The sequence below is a fragment of the Heloderma suspectum genome, chromosome 1 (genome assembly GCF_057233095.1).
Source record: "Heloderma suspectum isolate Gila_16-S chromosome 1, 16-S_ref, whole genome shotgun sequence".
Classification (NCBI taxonomy): Eukaryota; Metazoa; Chordata; class Lepidosauria; order Squamata; family Helodermatidae; genus Heloderma; species Heloderma suspectum.
This window is the reverse complement of record NC_139458.1, coordinates 307481697-307504082: the sequence shown is the minus strand read 5'-3', so window position 1 is coordinate 307504082 and position 22386 is coordinate 307481697. Positions and strand designations below refer to the sequence as shown.

Sequence of the window (22386 nt, the reverse complement as noted above, 5' to 3'; positions counted from 1 at the left end):
CCTGAGATGGTCTTCACTTGCCTGCCTCTCTCCCCTAGAATCAGCTCCACAGGGCAGTTGGTGGTAATGGCTCTGTGAGGGAAGGGGCAGTCCAGCTGGAGCGGGAGCTTGAGATGATCTTTGCCTGCTTGCCTCCCTCTTTGTTCTGGGATCCTTCCCACAGGGCAGTTGGTGGTAATGGCCCTATGAGGGTAGGGGCTGTGCCATTAGAGCAGGGTCCTGTGGTGATCTTTGCCTGCCTGCCTGCCTCCCTCTTCCTTTTGGGCTTCTGCCCCAAAGACCCACCTTGATAGCATGACTGGGTTCAGATAAAAGTCTGGGTGCTCCCCTGCCTCTTCGGTGCTTCGCTTCAACCTGGAAGCACATGTCACCTCATTGTAAATTTGTTATTATCCTTAAAATAAATATTGCAGTTCAGTGAGTTAATTTCTTTGACTTTGCAGGAGTTTGTGAAAATCTGTAAATGGAATGATGTCAGCTTTTGGGCTGTAAAACAGTCTGTGGAGAAGACACATAGGTAATTTTAAAGTTTCGATGAGACAGCCATTTTGGACATCTGGACAGTCATTGGCACACACAAAAAGGAAAATGGGGAACTGTGGTCTTTTGAAGGGCATTCTCCTCTCTTTCCTCTCCTGTTGCTTTCTTCCTTGAAGCCCTCTATGTGAATTGTCAAGGAAAGATAGATAAGTCAAAAAATGCTATATCCGGATGATTTTCCAGGACTTTGTCTTCTGTGGGTTAGCATAGCTATGGTAACATATTATAATCAAAGAAAATTACAACAGTATCTGTCTAACTAGCCTACATTTGGCTAATACGCCAGGTTGATAACAGCAAGCTCTTCACTCCAACCTAGTGGTATGTCATCACCCACCATTTAGGAATAACAGTGTTGGATGTCTTAATATATGTGCACTTAAGCTAGATTGTGTACAATGCGTGAACTGTTTCAGTCATTTTTACCATGTCATGGAGTTTGAAAACCCATATGCACATGTAATCTTTATTCTCATCCATGTCTTTTCTTGGGAGCTAGGACACTTTTTAAGTTTATGAAGAAGTTTGAAGCTGCTCTCAATGAACCCTGTCGATCTGCCTTGGTGGAGACAGCCAAAGAAGAGCAACTTATTTCCTTGCAGAAACAGGAAACATTGGACAAGCAAGAAACTAAAATTCGGAGCCTGAACAACATATTAAGAAAACACCTGACTGCTAGAACAGAAGCTGCTCAGGTATCTGGAGTTCTTATTTGCATTCAGGTAGAATGTTAGACATTTTTAACCTGAATGTTCGATAACCTATCCTGTTTGTAACAATGAGTTATATGTCATAATGTCTGTGAGAATAGTAATAGTGAAACACGAAGATAAACTTTTTTCTTTGTTTTGTCCTATTGTTGTAATGTGACATCAGGTGAAGTATATATACATGATACTTTTTTAGGGCTGATCTAAAAGTGAACATACATCATGTACTAGAGAGGGACCATACCATTTCAGACTGCAGAAGAGGAGTTGCATGTTTAAATGCTCCCCCATATTAAAACAATAACCAAAAAAACCTGTTCATGGTGAACTAGAATATTAGGGAAAGGGTTTTATTCTAGCCTTATCACTCAACATGTAAACCTTTTGTAAACCGCCCAGAGAACTTCGGCTATGGGGCGGTAATAGAAATGCAATCAGTCAGTCAAATAATATAATAACAACAACAACAACATGGTTATTTTCTGTATGCAAGGGATTTGTTAGTTTGGCGGAGCATGCAGACCACCACCATCAGTTTAAAATGGCACATTCCATCTGTTATTTCTACTTGGTGCCTTCCAGTGGTTGGGAATAGCTGGCTTATCTTACCCAGTAATATGGTTGATCTCTGTGAGTACAAGTTAATGTAAGAGTTGGCCTTCTGATTAGGCCAGAGGTATATGTAGTGTTCAGTCTCCAATAGTGGCGAGCCAGATGACATGGAAAAGCTGATAGGTTCAATTCTTCACTGTTGAGGCTACTCACTATTGATAGAACCATAGGTCAATCAGGATTTCATTTACACTGATTCTTTCTGTTGTGAAAATGTTCCCAGGCTACGCATTTAGAGGGCTTCCAAGAAGATGTGTTCCATCCAGAATCCCTCCAGGGTCGCTTACCTAAACTCACAAAGCGAATGAAGAAGATATGCACAACTCTAGTGAAAAACAACTCATTTCTAGATCTGGTGGAGAACCTTGACAATTTCACAGGTGAGCACTGTAAAAATACCAGCTTCTTATTTATATAGAAGATGTATAATCCCGCCTCTTGGTCAAATGATTTCAAAGGCCCCTTACAATAGATGGTTAAAGTGCACATGCTTGTAAATGCACAAAACCCCAAACCCACGCAGTCCAACAGTGGCAGCGGCCAGCGTGTGCTTCCCTTCAACTCTGCAGCCCCAGAACAACGGGCAGTTGGAGCTGTATGAACGTACAGAATAGAATTCATCACCAAAAAACTTGGGGCAAAAATAGTTTTAGAAATGGTTTGAAATGTTGGATCTCTCAAAACGTTTTCTTCTTGGCCACTGCTGAATTTGAATGAATGTGCTGAATGTATTGCTACATGGATTCTTTCTACTCCTCCCTTCCTTTTACAGGTGACATAATTTCCTCTTCCCATGAATTGCAGAACTTGTCTGTGAATCTAGCCGCAGAAAAGGAAAAACAGACGTCTGAGGCCAAACATTTACTCATGCAGAAACAAAGGGCCCTAACAGAGCTCTTTAAATATCTTGCAGCTGCAGGTGAGATGAGATGGAACTGCTGGTTTAAAAAAAAAAATAGAACAATGCACAAAAATATGAAATCTCCCCTGCCAGACCATTCAGCTGTCCTCATGCTTCTGCATCTGTCTGTAGTGTGTTGGGCCCACATAATGCTGCCACCATCCCCTCTCCTTTCTTTTGCTGTACAGCAGCCTTCCCAAACCCAGCACCCTCCAGATATGTTGGATGGCAACTCCCATAATCCCCAGCCAGCAGAGCCATTGGCCATGGGTGCTGGGAGTAGGCTGTTATAGAAGGAATAGAAACACATCTGGGATAGGCTGCTGTAGAAAGAATACAGGGTGAGGCACACTTGTGGTGCATAAGCATCAGTCATTCAACACATTCTGCACAGCGTGAACCTGAGATGTTGCCCCATTACGTGTGGAGTCTGCTTGCTAGCCCACTGCGTGTCTCTGTAATACCACTACATCACACAGGTCTAAGAGGTAGTGCCCTATAAGACTGAGGGCTCATTTCCATTGAGAGGTGTTTCTCTTGTATGCGCACAGCTTTAGTTTCGTCTTTCATCATGCCCTAGGCTGTGGTTAAGTGGAAGAAATATTGGTATGAACCAGATGTACATGGACACAGCTAGATTTCCAGGATTGTGTTATATTGCAAAAGTGCTCCTATCCATGGACTAGCTAGATCATGCTAGTGTTTTTACAACACACTCATGGGCCAGTTCATGGATTAGGAAGAGTCTCGGGTTTTCATGTACAGGGGAAAACTACCGTGGTCTGCCAGAACACATGGTTGTATCCAATGCTGTCCATCCACCAGCAGAACAGAAATTCCCTTCATATGCCCCCAAATCTGCTCTGGAGCAGTGGGGGGGGGGGGTCATGTTGGGCAGGTGCGGGGGAAGGAGAGGAAGGGGAAGTCCCATTGTGCCAGCAGAAGTCTGCTAGCATGGCATTGGATGAAGCCCATAGGAAGCTGCCTTTCCTAGGTCAGGTGACTTATCTATCCAGCCCAGTACTGGCTACTCTCACTATCAGCGATTCTTCAGGATCTTAGGCAGATTGTTCCCATCACCTGCTGCCTGATCCTTTTAACTGGAAATGTTAGAGATTGGACCTTGGATCTTCTACATGCAAAGCATGTGCTCAGCTATTGAACTATGGTCTCTCCCAGCTACATGAGTGTGGCCCGGCCTCATATGTTTGCTGTCTTGGTTTGACTATGGTTTCCAGTTCTTCTTTGGACAGCAGCATGAGCCATACTTGGCTACAGATCAGGAAGTATGAATTGAAATGTGCAGGAGGCTGGGAGTGTGTGGCACTCTTAACGCTAAACTGTGATTTCACCTTATATGTGAACCAGCTCTGTATGTGCCCTGCGGGTATACCGAACGATGATAGTTTGACAGGAGTGAATGCCATCAGATTGGCATTAAGTGTCAGAAATCCAAAAGGAATTGTTAATTAATTAATTGTTATTAATTAATAAATTAATTTTTGTGAACAGCCCGGAGAGCTTCGGCTGTTGGGCTGTATAGAAATGAAATTAATTAATTAATTGATAGTTTTGCTCTTGCTTGCACTCTCACCCCCACACACACACTTTCTCTTGCACACTCATGCTGTCTCTGACATACAGAGTAGCACATCATTTTGTAACTACACACAGGAAAAGTTGGCCCCAGCCAGCATCAGCGCATGGAGGCGAGATCTGCTGGTTCATTATTCTTGCTTATGAGCTCTGCTCCTTTCAACTACTGGTATGAGTTTAGTTGTCTCTTAGGTAGGGCTGTGCAGGGACCCCCTGAACCGCTTCAGAGGCTGCTTTTGGGTTTCCAAGGTGGGCCCGCTTCAGGTCCAACCCAACCCACTTTGGGCTCTGGGTCCAAAGTGGGATTCAGATTACCGCCCCCCCCATGCCCCCTCTGTGAGCCCCCAGCTCTGTACCCGGCCCTCGGGACACGCGACATCAGCCGCTTCAAGGGGGCTTGCTCTATTTCTGGAAATTCAATTCTGCGCAAATGGCAGCTGTAAGGGCATCACGTACACAATATTACAGGCGTTTACACATGTAATGTTGCTTACATGGCAGCGTGACGGCCACCATTTGCACAGGATTCAGTTTACAGAAATAGAGAGAGACAGCTGCCAGCGTGCATCCCAAGGATCCCGTACAGAGCAGGGAGCTTGGGTGGCAGGGGGCATGTGGCGAGGCAGGCAGCGGGGCTTCCGGATCACACCAAAGCACTTCAGAGAGACCTGACCCACTTTGGGTTGTTTCAGGGCAATCCTGACCCGCTTCAGGAGCAGCCCGACACATCCCACTTTGGCTCTGAATTCAGCTCCGGGGCCGAAGTGGTGCACAGCCCTAATCTTAGGCTGCCACAGCTTAATTTGTATAGCTATATCTTTCTTCATAAAGCCACAGGAGAGAAAAGACCACAGTAGTGGAGTGAGTGTGTGTGTGTGTGTGTGTGTGTGTATTTGCGTTCTGAATGGAGCAGCCTTGTCGAAAACACTCACTTTAATCTTAAATCTCAAAAAGAGAACTTAATTATTTTATGCGTGCTCAATGTCTTCCTAGGATTGTCGTACCGCAAAGGCCTTGCTTGGTCTCGTTCAAAAACTTCCCAGGATCTGCTTTTCCTTCATCCGTTGGATTTGCGCAGTGCATTAGCCTTGGTTAACGGCACACGCAAACTGGATGCAACGTATGTATTTTCTGTTTTTTAGGCTACAGCAATGATCCCAAATGGCAGATATTGTGGCAGAAACAACTTGTTGGGCTTTCTAAATTTGTTCTCTGGAGTTTAATTTTAATTAGGATATTTTGGGGCCAAACTGGACACGACACTTATTATGTACTTTGCCCTTGCATTGTTAATTTTTTCCATAACAAATGCTGGGTAGAGGTTTTAAGCCTCATCCCTACCCCAGTCGGAATCATTCTCTTTCTCTCTACCTGCCCACCTCATTTGCAATAGGAGGAAAGCTCCCATTGACACCAATGGCATTTTCTGGAACCAACACATCAAAAACATAGGTATCTGGCCCGAAGTGAAAACCAGTGCTTTAGAGCATTGGAATATCAGTTATCAAACTGATACTATAAGCATATAATACAAAGTCTGTTGGGATTGCCTAAAAGCATAGGTGAGCTGAATTACTTTGAGTTTGTGTGGTGTCACTGTATCATATTAAAACTTTGAAGTAACTTGCCTTTTTGTCTTAGAGGAATAAAAGTCTTGTACTTGCCAGGTTACTCTCTGAGATCTCGTCATCCTGGGATGGATGCCAGAAATACTTCTATCAGTCCCTTGCACGCCACTGTAGGCTTCAGACAGTTTTATTAGCACCTTCAAAGGTAAAACAGTAACTTCAAACAATACTAACGATTTTATTTAACCTTCTCCTTTTAACAGTTTTGAATAGGCGAGGAAGGATCACTCATTGTTCGAAAGTTTCACATTTTATTTTAGACCAGCATTTTTCTCAGCCGTGTTTTGTACTTGCCCATGTTGTAGACATTATGTGAACAAATGGAGGTAAACTACTGACAAGTTTCTAGTCTGTCACTTACATATCTTTATTACCAAATGTATCCAGTTGCTAAACTTGATATATTAAAAATGATGAATAAGTCACTGAATTGTAGGAGTGGCTTAGGTTCATTATCCAGTCTGATATACATCGCAAAGAAAGTGGAGGTAACTCTTTATTATTTTATATAGAGAGATATGTGTGCGCGCGTGTGCAAACTAGCTAATCAGAATAAGTATTAACGTAAACATTAAATGGACAGTCCAGTCCTTGTGACTTCTCAGCTGAAGCTAACTTACAAACTTGAAAAGGATGCTGTGAGGATCTTGCTTTTCTCACAAATCTAGAGCGTTCAATCCTCATCATCCACAGCACTTAAAAATGTAACCAACGTTACTAGGCTGGGAATTTGTTTTCAGTGGCTTTTTGCGTATGTTGTGAGGCTGATAGATAATAAAGTTCCATACGTTTTGTTAATAATAGTAGAGGGTCACGAACTCAAGAATGAAAATTGCTACCTTGTCACTGCAGGAAATTGGACTAGGCACTGTTGAGAGGTGTAAAGGATTCACGTCACACCTCATGAAGATGCTTGTCAAACAGAGGAACTCTCTAACTGCCTTGACAGAGCAATGGATTTTCCTGAGGTATTTGACCTTTTGTTTTCTGTGTATGCTTTTTGCTCATTTAGAAAAGAAAGCATTCAAACTCAGTATGAAAGAGGAAGTTTGCAAACTGCATGGGGAGGAGCTCCATAGCCATTTTGTGTGCATAAAAGCTGTGATCTTCCCAATCCTAACTTTTAGCCTATTAATAAGCAAACCTGAAGCTTACCTTTGTTCTCTCTATGCTTTGGTAGAGACGTATTGGCATAATAATAGCATAAGTATCTTGTATGCCTTATGCTGAAATATTAGATAAAATTCTACACTCCTGCAAAACAGATGGTTGCCTGCATCTTATTGAGAAGGAGTTTACCTTGACTTGAGAAAACGTTTTGCTACCGAAATCATTTGTGCTGTTGCAGTTCATTCTGCTCTGTTGCTGTCAATCGGGTGAATGGCTGTGCTCCGGTTACTTGTGCTTGTATTCCTACCTAAAATAAAATACACTAATTTATATACGGTGGCTTGGATCCAAGCTTTGCTCTCGTTGGTGGAAAGGGGGCTACTTTTGCCAGTCCTCCTTACCCCTGCTGCCCCTTGCTCCATCCAAAACACTGTTCCGTAAGGCTGGGATATGGCACTGGGGGTTGCAGGAGGAACAGGGAGTTGGCAATCTCCTCCCCCCCCCCCCCCCCGCCAGCCAGCAGATTCCTCCAGTGGATGAAAGGCTTTCCATGGACGGAAGAAGCACTTCCAGAAGAAGAATGCTGGAACTAGCCCTATATATACTACCTGCTGAGAAACCTTGGGGGCGGGGGTGTCAGGGCACATTGAAAAAGGTAAATATAAGAGTTGGTTACGAATTAGAATGGGAACAGTGCTACCTTCTGTTTAGTGGAGTATGCCAGAAGGTGGAGGTAGTAAGTTTTTTTTAAGGTATTCTGTAGTTTGGAACCCGAGATTGTTAATGTGCTCAGTTCACTTGGCAGAAATGTTAATGCAAAACTCAAGAAAGATGTTTAGTCATTTTATAGTTCAGAGTACAATGGATAGTTTGTGTATTCTCAGGGTAAAAAATAAACCAAATATACAATTAACACATTCTCTCTGCAAAAAATCAGCATTTGGAAAACTCCAACTAAGTTAACTGAGCTGTAGCAATTGTATTGTGATTATCAACACATCTCTTACCATTTGAATCTCCTGAACAGGAATCTTCTGAGCTGTGTACAGGAGATTGATACCAGGCTGAATGTTACTAGTGAATATGAAGTAGCATTTCCTCCACAAGATGGTGTTCAGCAGTGGACTGACAGGTTGCAGTACCTTGCCATGCAGTGTATCGTTGTCCTGGAACAGCTGTCCTGGTTAATAGAGTGCTGTCCAAAAGGCCAATTGCTGAATGATCCTACGAAAGAAATACGGTCGGAAGGAACTGAACTGAATGCATCCAGTGTTCTGAAGTCAATAGCTGAGAACCCTTCAGAGCTGCAATATCTCACTCCAGTGGCTGCCGATCAGCTGCCTGTTGGATGCAAGATGCGAAAACAAGATCCGTTGTGTCAACAACTGGCTTCCAGAGTGAAAGAAATGCTCGTTGAGGTTAAGGCAGTAAAGTCAGACGTGGACAGAATAAGGCAACTGGCTTGTGAGACTCTTTTCCATTCCTGGTAAGTCATATATTATGGTATTGGAAGAAAAACATCACATGGGTAGTATCCAATACTGGCCACATGCTAGCGGGACCTCCCACAACACAATGAGAATGTAGTTCCTGAAGCAACTGGAAACAAGCCAAAATGCTCATTTCCAGAAAGGCACAAATCAGCAGAGCTCCCAGAAGCAACAGAGCTAGCGGAGGGTGAGCGGCCCCATTGGAAACTACCCCATGCTTGCAGCCTTCATGCACTCTTATTCTATAAGATTATGCATTTTCTGAAAGGATGGTTGGCACTGTCGGTTTTGTTCAGTAGGAAGGCTAAATGGGGCCTGCAGTCAGCCCCCAATGTGTCCCGAATAGGTATTTGGTGTTGTGGAAGCTGATGGCACAACCATAAAGGCACCCTGAGCCACCCTCTACGCTGCCAAAATACTAGAGCACCTGCCTCTGCCTAAACATCTTTGAGGTAGAGTCATGGCCTGTACTTTTGGAGGAGGTGCACAAGAGGCAGCTTAGCACTTTTGGAGTGCTTCCCCTTCCCCACTGACCAGAACACGCCCTTTTCAACCTCTGCAAGGTTGGTCATGGGACCTAGGAAAGCAGACACCGTGGTTCTTTCTGCAGGGGGGATGGGGGAAGGGATCGGATGTCAGATTCCCTCTGCTGAGGTCATAGCAGTGTCTGAATCTGAAATATCTAATGGTCCCTGGGACTCTCTCCAAGGACCATAGGATTGCACTCTTAAATATCTAGGAGTAACACTTTCAGTTTTTTCAAATAAACTCCAGCAGTTAAACCTACATCCAGTGAATCAGGCAAATTAAAAAACACACATTGTCTCAGGTATGCTTAACAATTATGAGTAGGATTACCACCAGAAAAATGGTAGCATTGCTAAAATTAGATTATTTTTTCCAAACATTTCCCAAAAGAATTGATTCAAAAGATCTGGCACTGTGGCAAAAATATTCATACATTTTATCTGTGAAGAGAAAAGACCAAGGTTTGGAGGAAAAAAAACTTGAGGTAAAAGCAGGTAGATTAATGGGGGATGGGAAGAGCCAAGTATGTATTAATATTATGAAGCTAATCAATTAAGAATTGTGGTATCATATTTAGAGGGAACCTCCGGAGAAGTTACCAGTAAGTGTGGAAGCAACTGTGAAACATTCACATTTAAATGAACAAATTTTATTTGGAGAGGGGGGAAATAGGCAACTTGAAATGGGAAGACAATTCATTTTTATATACTATGTTAAAAGTTTGGAAGAAATGTAAATATCCCCATTGCTTTCACTCTTGCACCCAGATTTTGCCCATGTAGATAAAGAAGAGCAATGTGCAAACTGGAAACAAAAAGGGTTTTATAGAGTGAGATATTTCTATGAAACTAAAACCCCTCTCAGTAGAGCAAAATTAAAAGAAAAAAATCAGGGAATGTAAATAAATTGGATTCTCCTTCTTTAAATATATTATCGTATTACAGGTCCTATAAGTATGGCTAGAAATGTGATGAAATTTTAATATATTTTATTGGAACATAAGATTAATACAAAAGGATTTGTCCGTAAAATTTATTCACATCTTATTGAAATAGATGCAAGTATGTTACACAGGAAAATAATATAGGAAGATGATACTGGGATAACATTAGAGCAAAATGTATAGGATAAATTATGGATGACTCGAATCAAAGAAAACTGTCCACAATCCTTAGGGAGAATTCTTTAAAATTGTTACACCTATGGTGTATTACGTCAGTGTGTCTGGCAAGAACAGCAAACACAAATGGTACAAATGTTGGAGAAATTGTAATCAGCAAGATTTGTATATACATATGCAGTGCCTATGTCCTGTTGTGTCACAGTTTTGGAAAATGATATTTTCAGAAATGGCCAATATTACATATCATACTATATATGGTCATACCAGCATTGATCCTATTAACAATATGGGAATTTAAAAGTGACATCTAACAAATTAATTTTGTTTATGCTGATCACAGTATATAGAGTAATAGCTAAAAGTTAGAAAACTGCCAAACATATAACACTAAAGTCTTGGTACGTACTAATAGCCATGGCAGAAAAATGGATGTATCAAGTTAAATTAGCTAGAGGCAAAGTTAAATATCTGATTTATTTTATTTTTTACAGTATTTTATTTCATATACAAATCAGGGGCATACGCAACAACATATATCAAAGCCTTTCCTCAGATTATGGAAAAATAAGGCTAAGATTAAGTCTGCAATCCTGTACACCTTTACCCAGAAGTAAGTTCCATTGAACTCAGTGTGACTTACTTCTGAGTAGACATGCATAGGGTTGCACTGTAAATATCATTCATTATTATAAGAACAAAAAAGGAAAATTTCTAAGCATTCAATGGATTTCACCAATATTTTTGCCTGTAAAGTAAAGAGGCAAAAAGAAGTTAAATGTGCTATCCTCTGTCCGTAATTAGACTTAGACCTGGTTCGCACATTTCTCCCCTTCGTCCCCTGTGTTTGGACTGGGACTTAAACTTTATGTAATTTTCTTTTCTTATTCGTTTGTTTGGCTTTTGCTTCAGAAAATTAATTTAAACAATGAAAGAGAAAGAAATTTGTGGTGAAGAAAATTGCTGTTTTTCTTAAAAGCAAATATCCAGGTTAAGATCTAGTTCTTTAAATGAGCTGCAATTTTTGTTGCTTTACAGGAAAAGCTTTGAAGTGTGCTCTTCAGGAGTAGAATGTTTGCTAAAGGTTTCAACCCAACTGCAGGATATAGAGTCCTTGTTTGTTCCACCTGAGTTGGAAGCCAGTCAGACTGCATCGCAAATGGCATTAATTAGAAGTCTCATATATATCCAAGGAGAAATTAACAAAAGTGTAGATGACTTCGCTATCTGGAAAACACAATTGTTCAGTTCAATATCTCACTGTGATGGTAAAGACAATCCATTTCCTTTTCTAATTAACAAAATAGTGTGTGTGTTCATTTGGGTATTATTTTCTCATCACTCGTGGATATTTACATGCACTAAGTGCATTAAAATTAGATCATAATTTTGCTACGATCCTAGTCATTTCTCTCTACTTAGCACTATCCAGTGGTCCAGGCACTGGGCTGTTGTCTGTTCCGCCAAGTAGGAGACAAGATCTTTTTTAGTTGAAGACGATTAACCTGAGTGGCTGGGCCTTCCTAAGGCCAGTTTTTCTCCTGTCTCCACACTATTTAGAAGCAGATAGTTGGCTGGGTCTCCCATTTAGAGCAGACTCAAAGGAAGATGAAACAACATATAAGGTGGCAGCTTGAACAGGAAAGAGGTGCTTACATCAGTTCCCAAGCTGCCTCAGAATTGTCGTCGCCCCCCTTTGGCTCTCCCACCTTTTCAGCCTAGAAGGGATCAATGGGGTTGCCTTTTCCTCCTCCACCATCTGTCTTGTCATGGAGATCATTCTCTGGAATTTGAAGTCGACTTGGATTGTTTACAGGGGGTGGTGGCACAGGAGTGATTGAAGTGGTGCTTCAGACCATAATTTACAGCTAACCCCGCCCGCTCTGCATCAGATGCTCAGCTTCCTGGAGGAGCAAGCATTAGTTTTCCTGTTTTTTTCCTAGAATGGCTGCCTCTTTCCAACTTTGCTTTTCACTCTGCCCTTTTGTTCTTTAGCATGTTTCTGTGTTTGGGGTGGAAGGGGTTCCCCATCCCACTTCTCCATTGTTTCAGTGTCCAAGGCTAAACAAACATGGTATTTCCTATTTATGAACTCTTTAGTATTAAGTTCCTTACTTTGAAAAGGGCACAGTTGGCTTACTTTTATGCCCAAATTGTGGGCTGGCTGTTTAGGAACGGATGGAAAGTGAAAGTAACCACCAGGACAGTGTGAGGAAGCAGTCGTCTTTTCACCTCAGTATAGTGAAGTCTTAAAATTTAACCCTGTCATTTCACAGTCTTGATTTTAGTTTTGTTGGGTATTTAATTGTATTTGCTGTTGTGGCTAGAACTGTGATTCCTCTGTGATTTCCACAGGAGAACAAAAATCAGATGATGGATTTGTAGAACTCTTCTCTGAACAAATAGAACTTGCAATCCAAGCTATCCTGAGTGCTATACAGTGTTTAGTAGAAAGAAGAAAAGAAATGGAGGAGACGGATACATCCTTGAAGGAAGATGGTGGGTCTGAACTTTTGTCCTTTCTTTAAGCACTCCATATTCTTCCAAACGTAATAAACCAATCTGCAGTTGAACACAAATCTTATATACTGTGGTAACCTTAGCGGTGAGAATCAATGGGCTTGTGGCCTGTTTGAGAAACCAGTTGAAACATGTCTTTGGTAATTCTTTGTGTGTGTGTGTGTGCTTCTTATTCAAGGGGAAGAATCTTCAGTTGACCAGCTCAAGGAAGGGCATTTAACTAAACACTTGGATGAGGATATCTGTGCAGATATGAATTCTTTGCACGTACAAAAAATAATTTCAGTCATTTCAGAACTCCTTGAGCGATTGAAATCCTATGGGGAAGATTACACTGCATACAAGTGCAAGGTAAAATTCAGCAGCAGCTGAAACTTTTTCTGTTCATGAAGCTTTTTGGAAAGGAGACTTTGAACATAACTTTGTAGACTTTCTCTGCAGCTTTCATCTCACAGTGCCATATTTTACTTCAAAAGAAAAGAAAAAAGAGACTATTTGTGTTGAATTTGTGTTTCTGAACACTTTGAAAAAAAGCCACACTCTGGAGGAAAACTGGTGGATGCTTAGAAATGTCTTGGTTTGTCCCGACAAACAAAACCATATCTTCATGTATATTGGATTTCTTTTATGTCTACAGCTTTTCAATCAATCCTGCCACTTATTGGTGCGTCTAATGCCAATACTTTACCAGTATTCCAGTATCATCCTCTTCTACCTCACTGTTTCCTTGGCCACACATAGGAGCACCGGCAAACTACTCTGTGTTCTAGCCAACATATTTACTGAACTTGCCCAGAAGGTAAGAAATTCTAACTTCTCTTTTCAGTGGATTTGGGAAATGGGATGGAATTCTCCAATATTTCAAATCTGGAATAAACCTATTAGAGGGCTCCAGCAGAAATGACATAAGGCTGGTTTTCATGATTGGGGAAGGAAAATAAGTCTCTGTAGCTTATTTTCCCACCCCACTGACTTACCATAATTACCCTTGCCAGGTGCAGTTTGTCATGTTGCCCAAACCCGGTGGGGGCAGATTACAAACTACCCCGCAACCCTACAAAAAGCCAGGGTTCTGGGGTGGTTTGTAAACCACCCACCCTCACCGGGTTTAGATGACATGACAAACTGTGCTTGGTGAGAATAATTGCAGTAATTCGGTGGCGCGCAACTGGCACACGCAGGGCAGGAAAATAAGCTACAGTGGCTTATATTCATTTCCTGATAGTGTGAACCTGGTCATAGTCGCATACATTTGCCTTTTTACATGATTCCTGTTTGTGAAGCACTTTCCACTACAGGTGTGCTACCAGGTGTGTTAATTGTGCTTACTTTAAAAAAAATGAATTTCTTGATACCAAGCCAGCAAGACACAGCTACTGTATGCCTAAAAACGCAGACAAAACTCTGGGAGCTTTGTTTTTAAGCAAAAATCATAATAGTGATGTTCTGAAAATACAGTTTATCCCATGCTGGAAAACCAAATTCCTACACAGTGCATATCTCAAAAGACAGCTCCATTTCTAGGCTCTCACTTAACCTCAGAAAAGTGGTAAAAAATACAGACAAAATTCAGTAGTGCCAAAGATAAAAGGTCCATTCAATGAATAAATACAGATTATGGCATGATATTTATACATTGGTGATCATCCCGTTCTTCAAGAACTGATCTCCAAAGTAATTGGCCTATACAAATTATGCAACTTTAGTAGAGGATAAAGTTATCTTTTATGCCATTTGCAAACTAGGGTTGTATTGGGGAAAATGCTGCAGCACTTCAGCTACATCCTATCTGCGTAGTTACCAGCTTCTGAAATTGGAGGCTGCCAACTATCCTATGCAGGGCGGCTGGAGCATGGAGAGGATCTTCTCCTCTGTGCTCTGTCCACCCTGCATTTTTGCCTAGATGTGCAATTCTAGGCATGGCTTTGCGGAAAAGGAGGGAAGGGGCCTGGAGACCCAATAGGAAGCTGCGTAAAGCAGCTTCTGCAGTCTCCTCCCCTCCCTGCCCCTGGGACCACTCCCTTTACTCTGTCTCCGTGTACAGAGATGTAGCCGGAGAGGAGAGAACTGTGCCGGCTACAAGGGGGCGGGGAGCATGGTTCCTGGGAACCGAAGCCCTGGCTCTAACCTCAGTTCCCAGAAACTAAATATAGATAGAGATATTGAAATAACAATATACTCCTTTGGAGGCATATCATTCTCTTTTTGCTGTGAGAAAATACACAGGAAATTAGTGCTAAAATATGTTCAAATGAGTATTGTATTATTATGATTGTTGTTGTTGTTATTATTATTATCATTATTAGGGGTTTTGTTTACCAAAAGAGCTCATGGAGGATGCTGCTGGAGAGGGAGGAACAGAATTTCATGATTATGAAGGTGGCGGCCTTGGAGAAGGAGAAGGCAAAAAAGATGTCAGTGACAAGATAGAAAATGAAGATCAGGTATGTGTAAGTGGGATTTGGGACAGTGGCTCCAGAACACCTAGGATTCAGGCGTTGTTTGACGTTTATGTTCATAGTTAATAAATGGTGTGAGCATACTAGGGTTTTTTTTAATATTCATGAAAAGATTATGCATGCTTTTTGTGAATTAATGCTACTGTGTTATTTTCATATAATATAATTTAATAGCTTTCACAGTAACTTTCTTTGCCTCCCCCCCGCCCGCAATTACACCCTTTTGATTAGGAGAAAAAAAAATCATATTCTGAAGCTATATACTAATTCAGTATTAAAGTTGTTTTGAGATTGTGGGGGGAGGGGGAATAAATGCTTCTGGAAAAAACAAAGGCTTCTTTTAAAAAACAGTGAATAATGGTTGGTGAAATATTTCAGGTAGAAGATACCTCCCAAAAGGGTCAAGAAAAGGAGAATGAAGACCCAGAATCCAAACCAGATATTGAAGGAGAGGACAATGCAATTGAAATGTCAGAGGATTTTGAAGGAAAAACATATGATGGGGAGAAAGAAAAGCAAGGTATGTGTCTCGCACTATAGATTTCAGCAACATAGGTATTCAATCACACAAATAGTGACAATGCGTAGATATATTTGGGGCTCTCAAGTTCAGTTTAGTCATTTTTTCACTTTGAATTGAATAAAACATACTTCCTGTTGCCGTATAGCCTTATCGAATTACTATAGATTATTTGTACTGGAAACACTAAATATTTTGTTTGTTTTCCTTACAAACATTGGCAAGCAATGAAACTGGAATTACTTGCACAAAATTAACATAGAGTGTGACTCCAGCAGCTTCATGACAATCTGTGGCAAAATTTGGCAAAACTAAGTTCCATACCATGAAAATGGTAATGCTTCTCCTCTCTCACAAGTATTAATTCAGTTGGGGAGATACAAAATAATGCTTTGACCTGCAAGCGGTAGCGTTTTACTGCTTTTCAAGGTTACCTATTTGGAAAACGGTAATTGCAGAATTTCTAAATTTTGTGGTAAAATTCCAGCTGTCTGATGTCTGTTTTTATGTGCATCTGCTTTAATATATTAATAGGATGCCCACAGGAGAGATGAGCATGGTGAATTTAATATTCTGTCTCTACTTGCAGTATTCATGTAGGTGCAAATAATTGATTATTATGAGAGTCACCTGTTGGGTCTAGACTAGCTAACACTTTCAGGCTATCACCCCAACCAAGAGACTCCTTCTACCATAGGAGAAAAGCCTTCGCCAGTCATAGTGTCAGGGTGCTCTGTGCATATGAAACTGCCTTTATACCAAGTCAGACCCTTAGTCCATCTAGTACATGCAAAGTGTAAGTTCTCCCACTGGGCTCCAGCCACTCCCCATGGGGTGTGTGTTCACCTGTGATGTTGCCCTGTGGAAAATTATACCAGTGAGTTGAAATCCCTTTGAAGGTTTGCACTGGTCTATGTGTGTCTTATGCACTGAACTGTGTTACTTTATATAGAAGACAAAGAACAAACTGATGAAGATGAAGACTTCGATAAACAGATGGGAAATCTTGGAGACACTGAAGCTGACAACTTAGATGAGAGGCTTTGGGGGGATGATGATGATGATGAAGAGGAAGATGAAAGTGATAATGAGGATAACATAACAGAAACTGGACCAGGAATGGATGAGGTAATAAATTAAGTGAATGTATGCTCTGGCGAGAATAATCCAGTGATTAAAAACACATTTCAAATGTTGCCTGTGATAAAAAAAAAACTTAACATCTTCAGGTAAGAAAATGGAAGACTCTGCCAAAGGTTCAAGGAAAACAGCAGAGAAAATGGAAGACTCTGCCAAAGGTTCAAGGAAAACAGCAGAGAAAAATCAGTTGTTTGGGGCTTACCCTCTACTCACTCACTCATTTATTCATTGCACTTATAATTTGCTTTTTGAATTTGAGCAAGACTTCCAAAGTAGCTAATAGTAAAGATGTATTGATGTTAGTTAAAAAGAACAAAATCACAAGGTCATAAAAGCAGCAGGATAGCAAAAAGAGAAGACACTCATCTTGTATCTTATTCTGTACCAAATCTTTCATTTCACTTACTGTGAAATCAAGAAGTGGTATACCACTTTCAGAAACTTTTCCTAATGATAATTTTTGTAATATTTAGAGACCATATAACTCGACATTTCTTTTTAAGAGAGCCTTTTTTTAACATCCCATGTGATCTGGTGATTTTTTCTACTTCGATATGGTCTTGAAGTGTAATCTGAAACTGATACTGTTTCGATATATTTTTATTGTTTTAGTGGATTTGTTCTTAATGTTAGAAACTCATTTGAGTTCATTTTAAGGAAAGCAGCACATAAATGTGTTTTAATACCTGCTACTTCATGTTGGTTGGTTGGTTGGAGTGGGACAATTGTATGTATGTACTTTCTGAGACATACAGAAAGTTAATATCATTCTAGAACTGAGGAGTAGCCAACTTCTGTATCTTGGGGCACCAGTTCTCCAGACAGTGGTCGGGACTGGAGGTCTGTGTTACTACATACCATGAGCTCATCACAGACTCTAAAATTAAGTTGACAACATTTGAATAGTAAGGAGTTCATAGTTACCAGCACATGTGTTGATCATGCACATGATTTAGTTGTTCGTTTGCATTACATTTATAGCCTTCTTATCCAGTACAAATAGTGCTCAAGATGGCTAACAATAAAATTGCACAATTTATACTTTTATAAATTATAAAATTGCACAATGTCTGCTTTTATGGACATTCATGCTTTTTTTAATCAAGTTATTTATTTATTTATTTTTATTTCATTTCTATACCGCCCAATAGCCGAAGCGCTCTGGGCGGTTCACAAAAATTCAAACCAAACAGCACACAATAAAACAATTTAAAATATATAGATCGTTAAAACCACAATATAACAATGCAACCACAATAAAACCTAGCAGCAGTGCAGGAGCTTAAAATACAGATTTAAAACAGCAAAGCTAAAAGTTCAGAAAGCTAAAATGCCTGGGAGAATAAAAAGGTCTTCACCTGGCGCCAAAAGGAATACAATGTAGGTGCCAGGTGAACCTCGCTAGGAAGCTCATTCCAGAGCCGGGGTGCCACAGCAGAAAAAGCCCTCCTCTTAGTAGCCACCCGCCTCACTTCCTTTGGCAGGGGCTCACGGAGGAGGGCCACTGATGATGATCTTAAGGTCCGGGCAGGCACATAATGGGGAGGAGGCGATCCTTCAGATAACCTGGCCCCAAGCCGTTAAGGGCTTTAAATGTTAATACCAGCACTTTGAATCGGGCCCGGAAATGGACTAGCAGCCAGTGCAGCTGGAAAAGTACTGGCATAATATGAGCTCGCAGGCCAGTCCCTGTTAACAATCTTGCTGCCCTATTTTGGACCAGCTGAAGTTTCCGGACCGTTTTCAAAGGCAGCCCCACGTATAACGCATTGCAGTAATCCAGACGAGAAGTTATCAGAGCATGGATCACTGTAGCTAGGCTATCTCTGTCCAGATAAGGGCGTAGTTGGTATACCAGCCTAAGCTGATAAAAAGTGCTCCGTGCCACTGAGTTCACCTGTGCCTCAAGTGACAGTTCTGGATCCAAGAGCACCCCCAAACTACGAACCTGATCCTTTAGGGGGAGTGCAACCCCCTCCAGAACAGGTTGAATATCACCTAGCCGGGCAGACGAACCACCCACTAACAGTACCTCCGTCTTGTCTGGATTGAGTTTCAGTTTATTGGCCCTCATCCAGTCCATTACCATGCCCAGGCCCTGATTCAGAACAGCCACTGCCTCACCTGATTTTGATGAGAAAGAGAGGTAGAGCTGGGTGTCATCTGCATATTGATGGCACCTCAGCCCACACCTCCGGATAACCTCCCCCAGCAGTTTCATGTAGATGTTAAACAGCATAGGGGATAAAATAGAGCCCTGTGGAACTCTATGGCACAATTGCCATGGCACAGAGCAATAATCCCCCAGCACCACCTTCTGGAATCGGCCATCCAAGTAGGAGCGGAACCACTGTAATGCAGTGCCTCCAACTCCCAACCCAGACAGCCTATCCAGAAGGATACCATGGTCGATGGTATCGAAAGCTGCTGAGAGGTCCAGAAGAATCAACAGGGTCGCACTCCCCCTGTAAGTAAGAATTAATATTCAACACTTCAGATCCCTACATAGCCATGAAGCTAGATCCCTGGGTGACTTTAGCCTACTCACTATCTCACAGCTTGACCACAGGGTTTTTGTGAGGATAAAAGGGGGTTGAGGAAATAACATGTCTGCCACTGCAAGCTCCTTGGAGGGAAGAGACACAAATTTGAACATAATTCCTTGTAGGCAGGGAGGGAACATTGGGGTTCATATTTGAACATCAAAGCCTGCTATGCCAGGCCTACCTTTTTACACCAACTGGGCCTGTTAGAGGAACCAGGACTCTGGCAAAGGGAGAGGGGAATCTGCTCTTTAGAATTGTGCCTTCCTAGTACAGCAATCGGGCCCTATATGGCCCTGCCCTAATAGAAGTGGGATCTAAGAGGTATCAGAGGGGCCGGCCCCACTCAAGGCTCACTGGATTTATGTGATTGACTTAAGAATGCCTTACAGCTTCTGGCATCCTCAACAGCAATTGGCTGAAAGCTTTGCCAATTCAAGAGTGGTCCAAAAGTGAAACTAGTAATTGGGTCTTGCCTGTAGTGTCTAGTCTGCAAACCCCTCTCCCTTACCCTGACAGGATCAGAGAGGCCTGAATGAAAAGACAGCTTGAAACTAGAGACTCCAAACATGAGAGAGAAGCAATGGGACTGGACAACCAAAAGAAAACCCGGATTAATGAGTCAGGGACTTAGCCTAGATCACACAGAAATATTTAACTCCCCCCCCCTTCTTTCTGGGGGTGCAAATCCCGTTTGGCCCTATGGAAGAGCCTCCAGCGCCAGCTTTGAATTCTGCCTGGAAATGGACTGGTAGCCAGTGAAGCTATTGTAATTAGGGAATTATGTGTTCCCTATTAGTGTTGCTCCTTGCTTTATACAGCAGCTATAGTCCTATTTGAGTATTTGCCTGAGCAAGCAAGGGCCAGAAGTGAGTAGGGATGGGGGCAAACATCCAAGCCCGGCTCCAAAGTCCCTGCACATACAGGTTCGGCAGGGTTCCCCATTGCAGGGAGACTTCTGTGTCCATTCAACTGAATGTGCTTAAAAATCCTCGTGCTGAAAACACAAAGGCTGCATTAGATCAATAATTTTAATAAGGACTTGAAGGAATAATTATGCTCGAAATCTTAACAGAGTCTTTAAAAATCTTTTTTTTTAAATGTCCCCCTTGGCTTCAAATTTTCCAGGCATATTCCATCTCTAGTCTTCCTATTACGTCATTTTTAGAAATCATTGTGAGGGAGTAAAGGCTGGGTAGCAGTGTATGAACACCTTGTCTTAAACATTTTATTCGTAATTCTTTGTTGTTGTTGTTGTTAACAGGTTTTTTTTTTCATTTTCCAATACAATACAGACAGTAAAGCCCTCCCATTCCCTCCCCTTTAGGTTTTCCCCTCCCTTCTTCATATTGTCCTGTATTTAAAGAGTAACCTATAAGTAAAATCATTAAGCAAAAATGAGATAAATTAATAGTTACATAGAAAATAAATAAATACATAAATAAAAGGGTTGTGTCAAGCACATCTCTTTGCTGGCCTGCACTGGTATTAAAAGAAAATATTTCATAATCCAAAATTGCTCGATTTGGGGGGAGGGGGACAAAGGTCCTTGGAAAAAAATGGATTTTGGGGGGCGGGATTCCCAGGCCTTCACGTTGCTACTTGAAATACCTGTGTGTGCATATTTGGGAACTCTGAGCCAATTTGACTCTGAGGCAAGTGCACACAGGTTAAAGTCACATGTATATCATCCACAATTTATGTGTTTGCTGTTGGAAGAAAAACTGGGCCACAGAAAGCATGTGTTCAGTTAAAGAGAAGAGCTGCCTTTAGTATCATGATAAGGAAGCCATTTGTCTCAAAACGTGTTGAATAAAGTTGTTGACCCCAGAATTGTGTAATTGGTGGTAGCCTGTACAGTGAAATGGTTCAATGGAGCTTTATGTTTCTTGAACAACATAGGGTGATTCAGAACTTGTCGCGAAAGATGACAGTATGGATATTGACGATAAAAATAAGAAGTCACCCAAAGATGAAGGAAAACAGAAGCAAGCAGATGATGGTGAAACTAAAGAGAAAATCCATGAACAAATAGATGAGGTAATAAGAATTCACAGCAGTTCTGTACTAGAGCTACACATATTAAGTCGAATTTGTTTCAACATAATGTATGCAAATCACTGTAGGCGCAATTGCAGTCACATAGCCTGAAACTCTGATTTTGCTGGTTCAACCTCATCTTGCATCTGCATTTCACTAGGAGTGTAGGGGAGAACAGCTGTGTGTACATTCCAAAGCCTCTGTAGTAACTCGCTTTGCTTTCTGAATCTTTGCATGGATGTTAAACGTCTCCAGAAGGTTTGCTTTGCATCTAGTGCCTATCCAGTCAGGGCTGTGTGTTTTTTAAAGTTGACCAGGATTTGCAAGGTGAGGAGAGAAGCAGGAGAGGAAATGGTAGCAAACAGAGGATAGTAACTGAAGCCCCCAAAACATATGCTTAGAATCTCTTGTCAAACCATGTGTGTGAGATTCAATATAGTATTAAATTTTCATATGGTCTTGATATATACATGCCAGAAATATACATTCATCTGTTCTTGTATTTCTCTAATTTGAGGCCCAATCCTCTTGTGTATGTGCGCCCTGATGAAATATTTGTTCTGCAGCTCTCAACTTCCACGGAGATCCATGATTCTGTCCTCCATCATTAATGTTCTGGTGACATTCGTAAAACTAGATAAAGTTTGTAAAGGTCATAGTTTGTTTCCAGTTCAAACCAACGATCAAAATAAAGGAGATTCATCAAGTCTTTGAAAAGGTAGCAGGATGTCTTGGTGATAGCTGTGCAAGATTCAGGGTGCTTTTTTCTAAAATAAATACACATGTTTGCTTAGAGGACCACTTTCCTTCTTCCAAGGTGAAATAGGCTTTCTTAGTGAGTCTAGGATCCTTTCTGTTTGAGCTGTTCTAAAGACAACTTCAAGAGTCAAGATACTGTGCCTCTGAACAGGTTCTTACCCACTGTTTCC

General features: G+C 41.4%; 1 protein-coding gene across 2 annotated transcripts in view; it reads left to right on the top strand.

Annotated features, from left to right (window-relative positions):
• MDN1 (midasin AAA ATPase 1) overlaps positions 1 to 22386 on the top strand; it is a 159079-nt gene that overhangs the window by 115083 nt on the left and 21610 nt on the right. For both annotated transcript variants that reach the window (XM_084827091.1, XM_084827090.1), the window contains exons 72-87: positions 444 to 517; positions 1040 to 1235; positions 2086 to 2242; positions 2635 to 2781; positions 5353 to 5479; positions 6027 to 6132; positions 6840 to 6955; positions 8125 to 8583; positions 11274 to 11503; positions 12591 to 12734; positions 12934 to 13106; positions 13393 to 13554; positions 15062 to 15199; positions 15593 to 15734; positions 16687 to 16862; positions 21320 to 21457. In XM_084827091.1, coding sequence (XP_084683217.1) covers positions 444 to 517; positions 1040 to 1235; positions 2086 to 2242; positions 2635 to 2781; positions 5353 to 5479; positions 6027 to 6132; positions 6840 to 6955; positions 8125 to 8583; positions 11274 to 11503; positions 12591 to 12734; positions 12934 to 13106; positions 13393 to 13554; positions 15062 to 15199; positions 15593 to 15734; positions 16687 to 16862; positions 21320 to 21457 — 2685 coding nt within the window. The remainder of the gene's footprint in view (positions 1 to 443; positions 518 to 1039; positions 1236 to 2085; positions 2243 to 2634; positions 2782 to 5352; positions 5480 to 6026; positions 6133 to 6839; positions 6956 to 8124; positions 8584 to 11273; positions 11504 to 12590; positions 12735 to 12933; positions 13107 to 13392; positions 13555 to 15061; positions 15200 to 15592; positions 15735 to 16686; positions 16863 to 21319; positions 21458 to 22386) is intronic.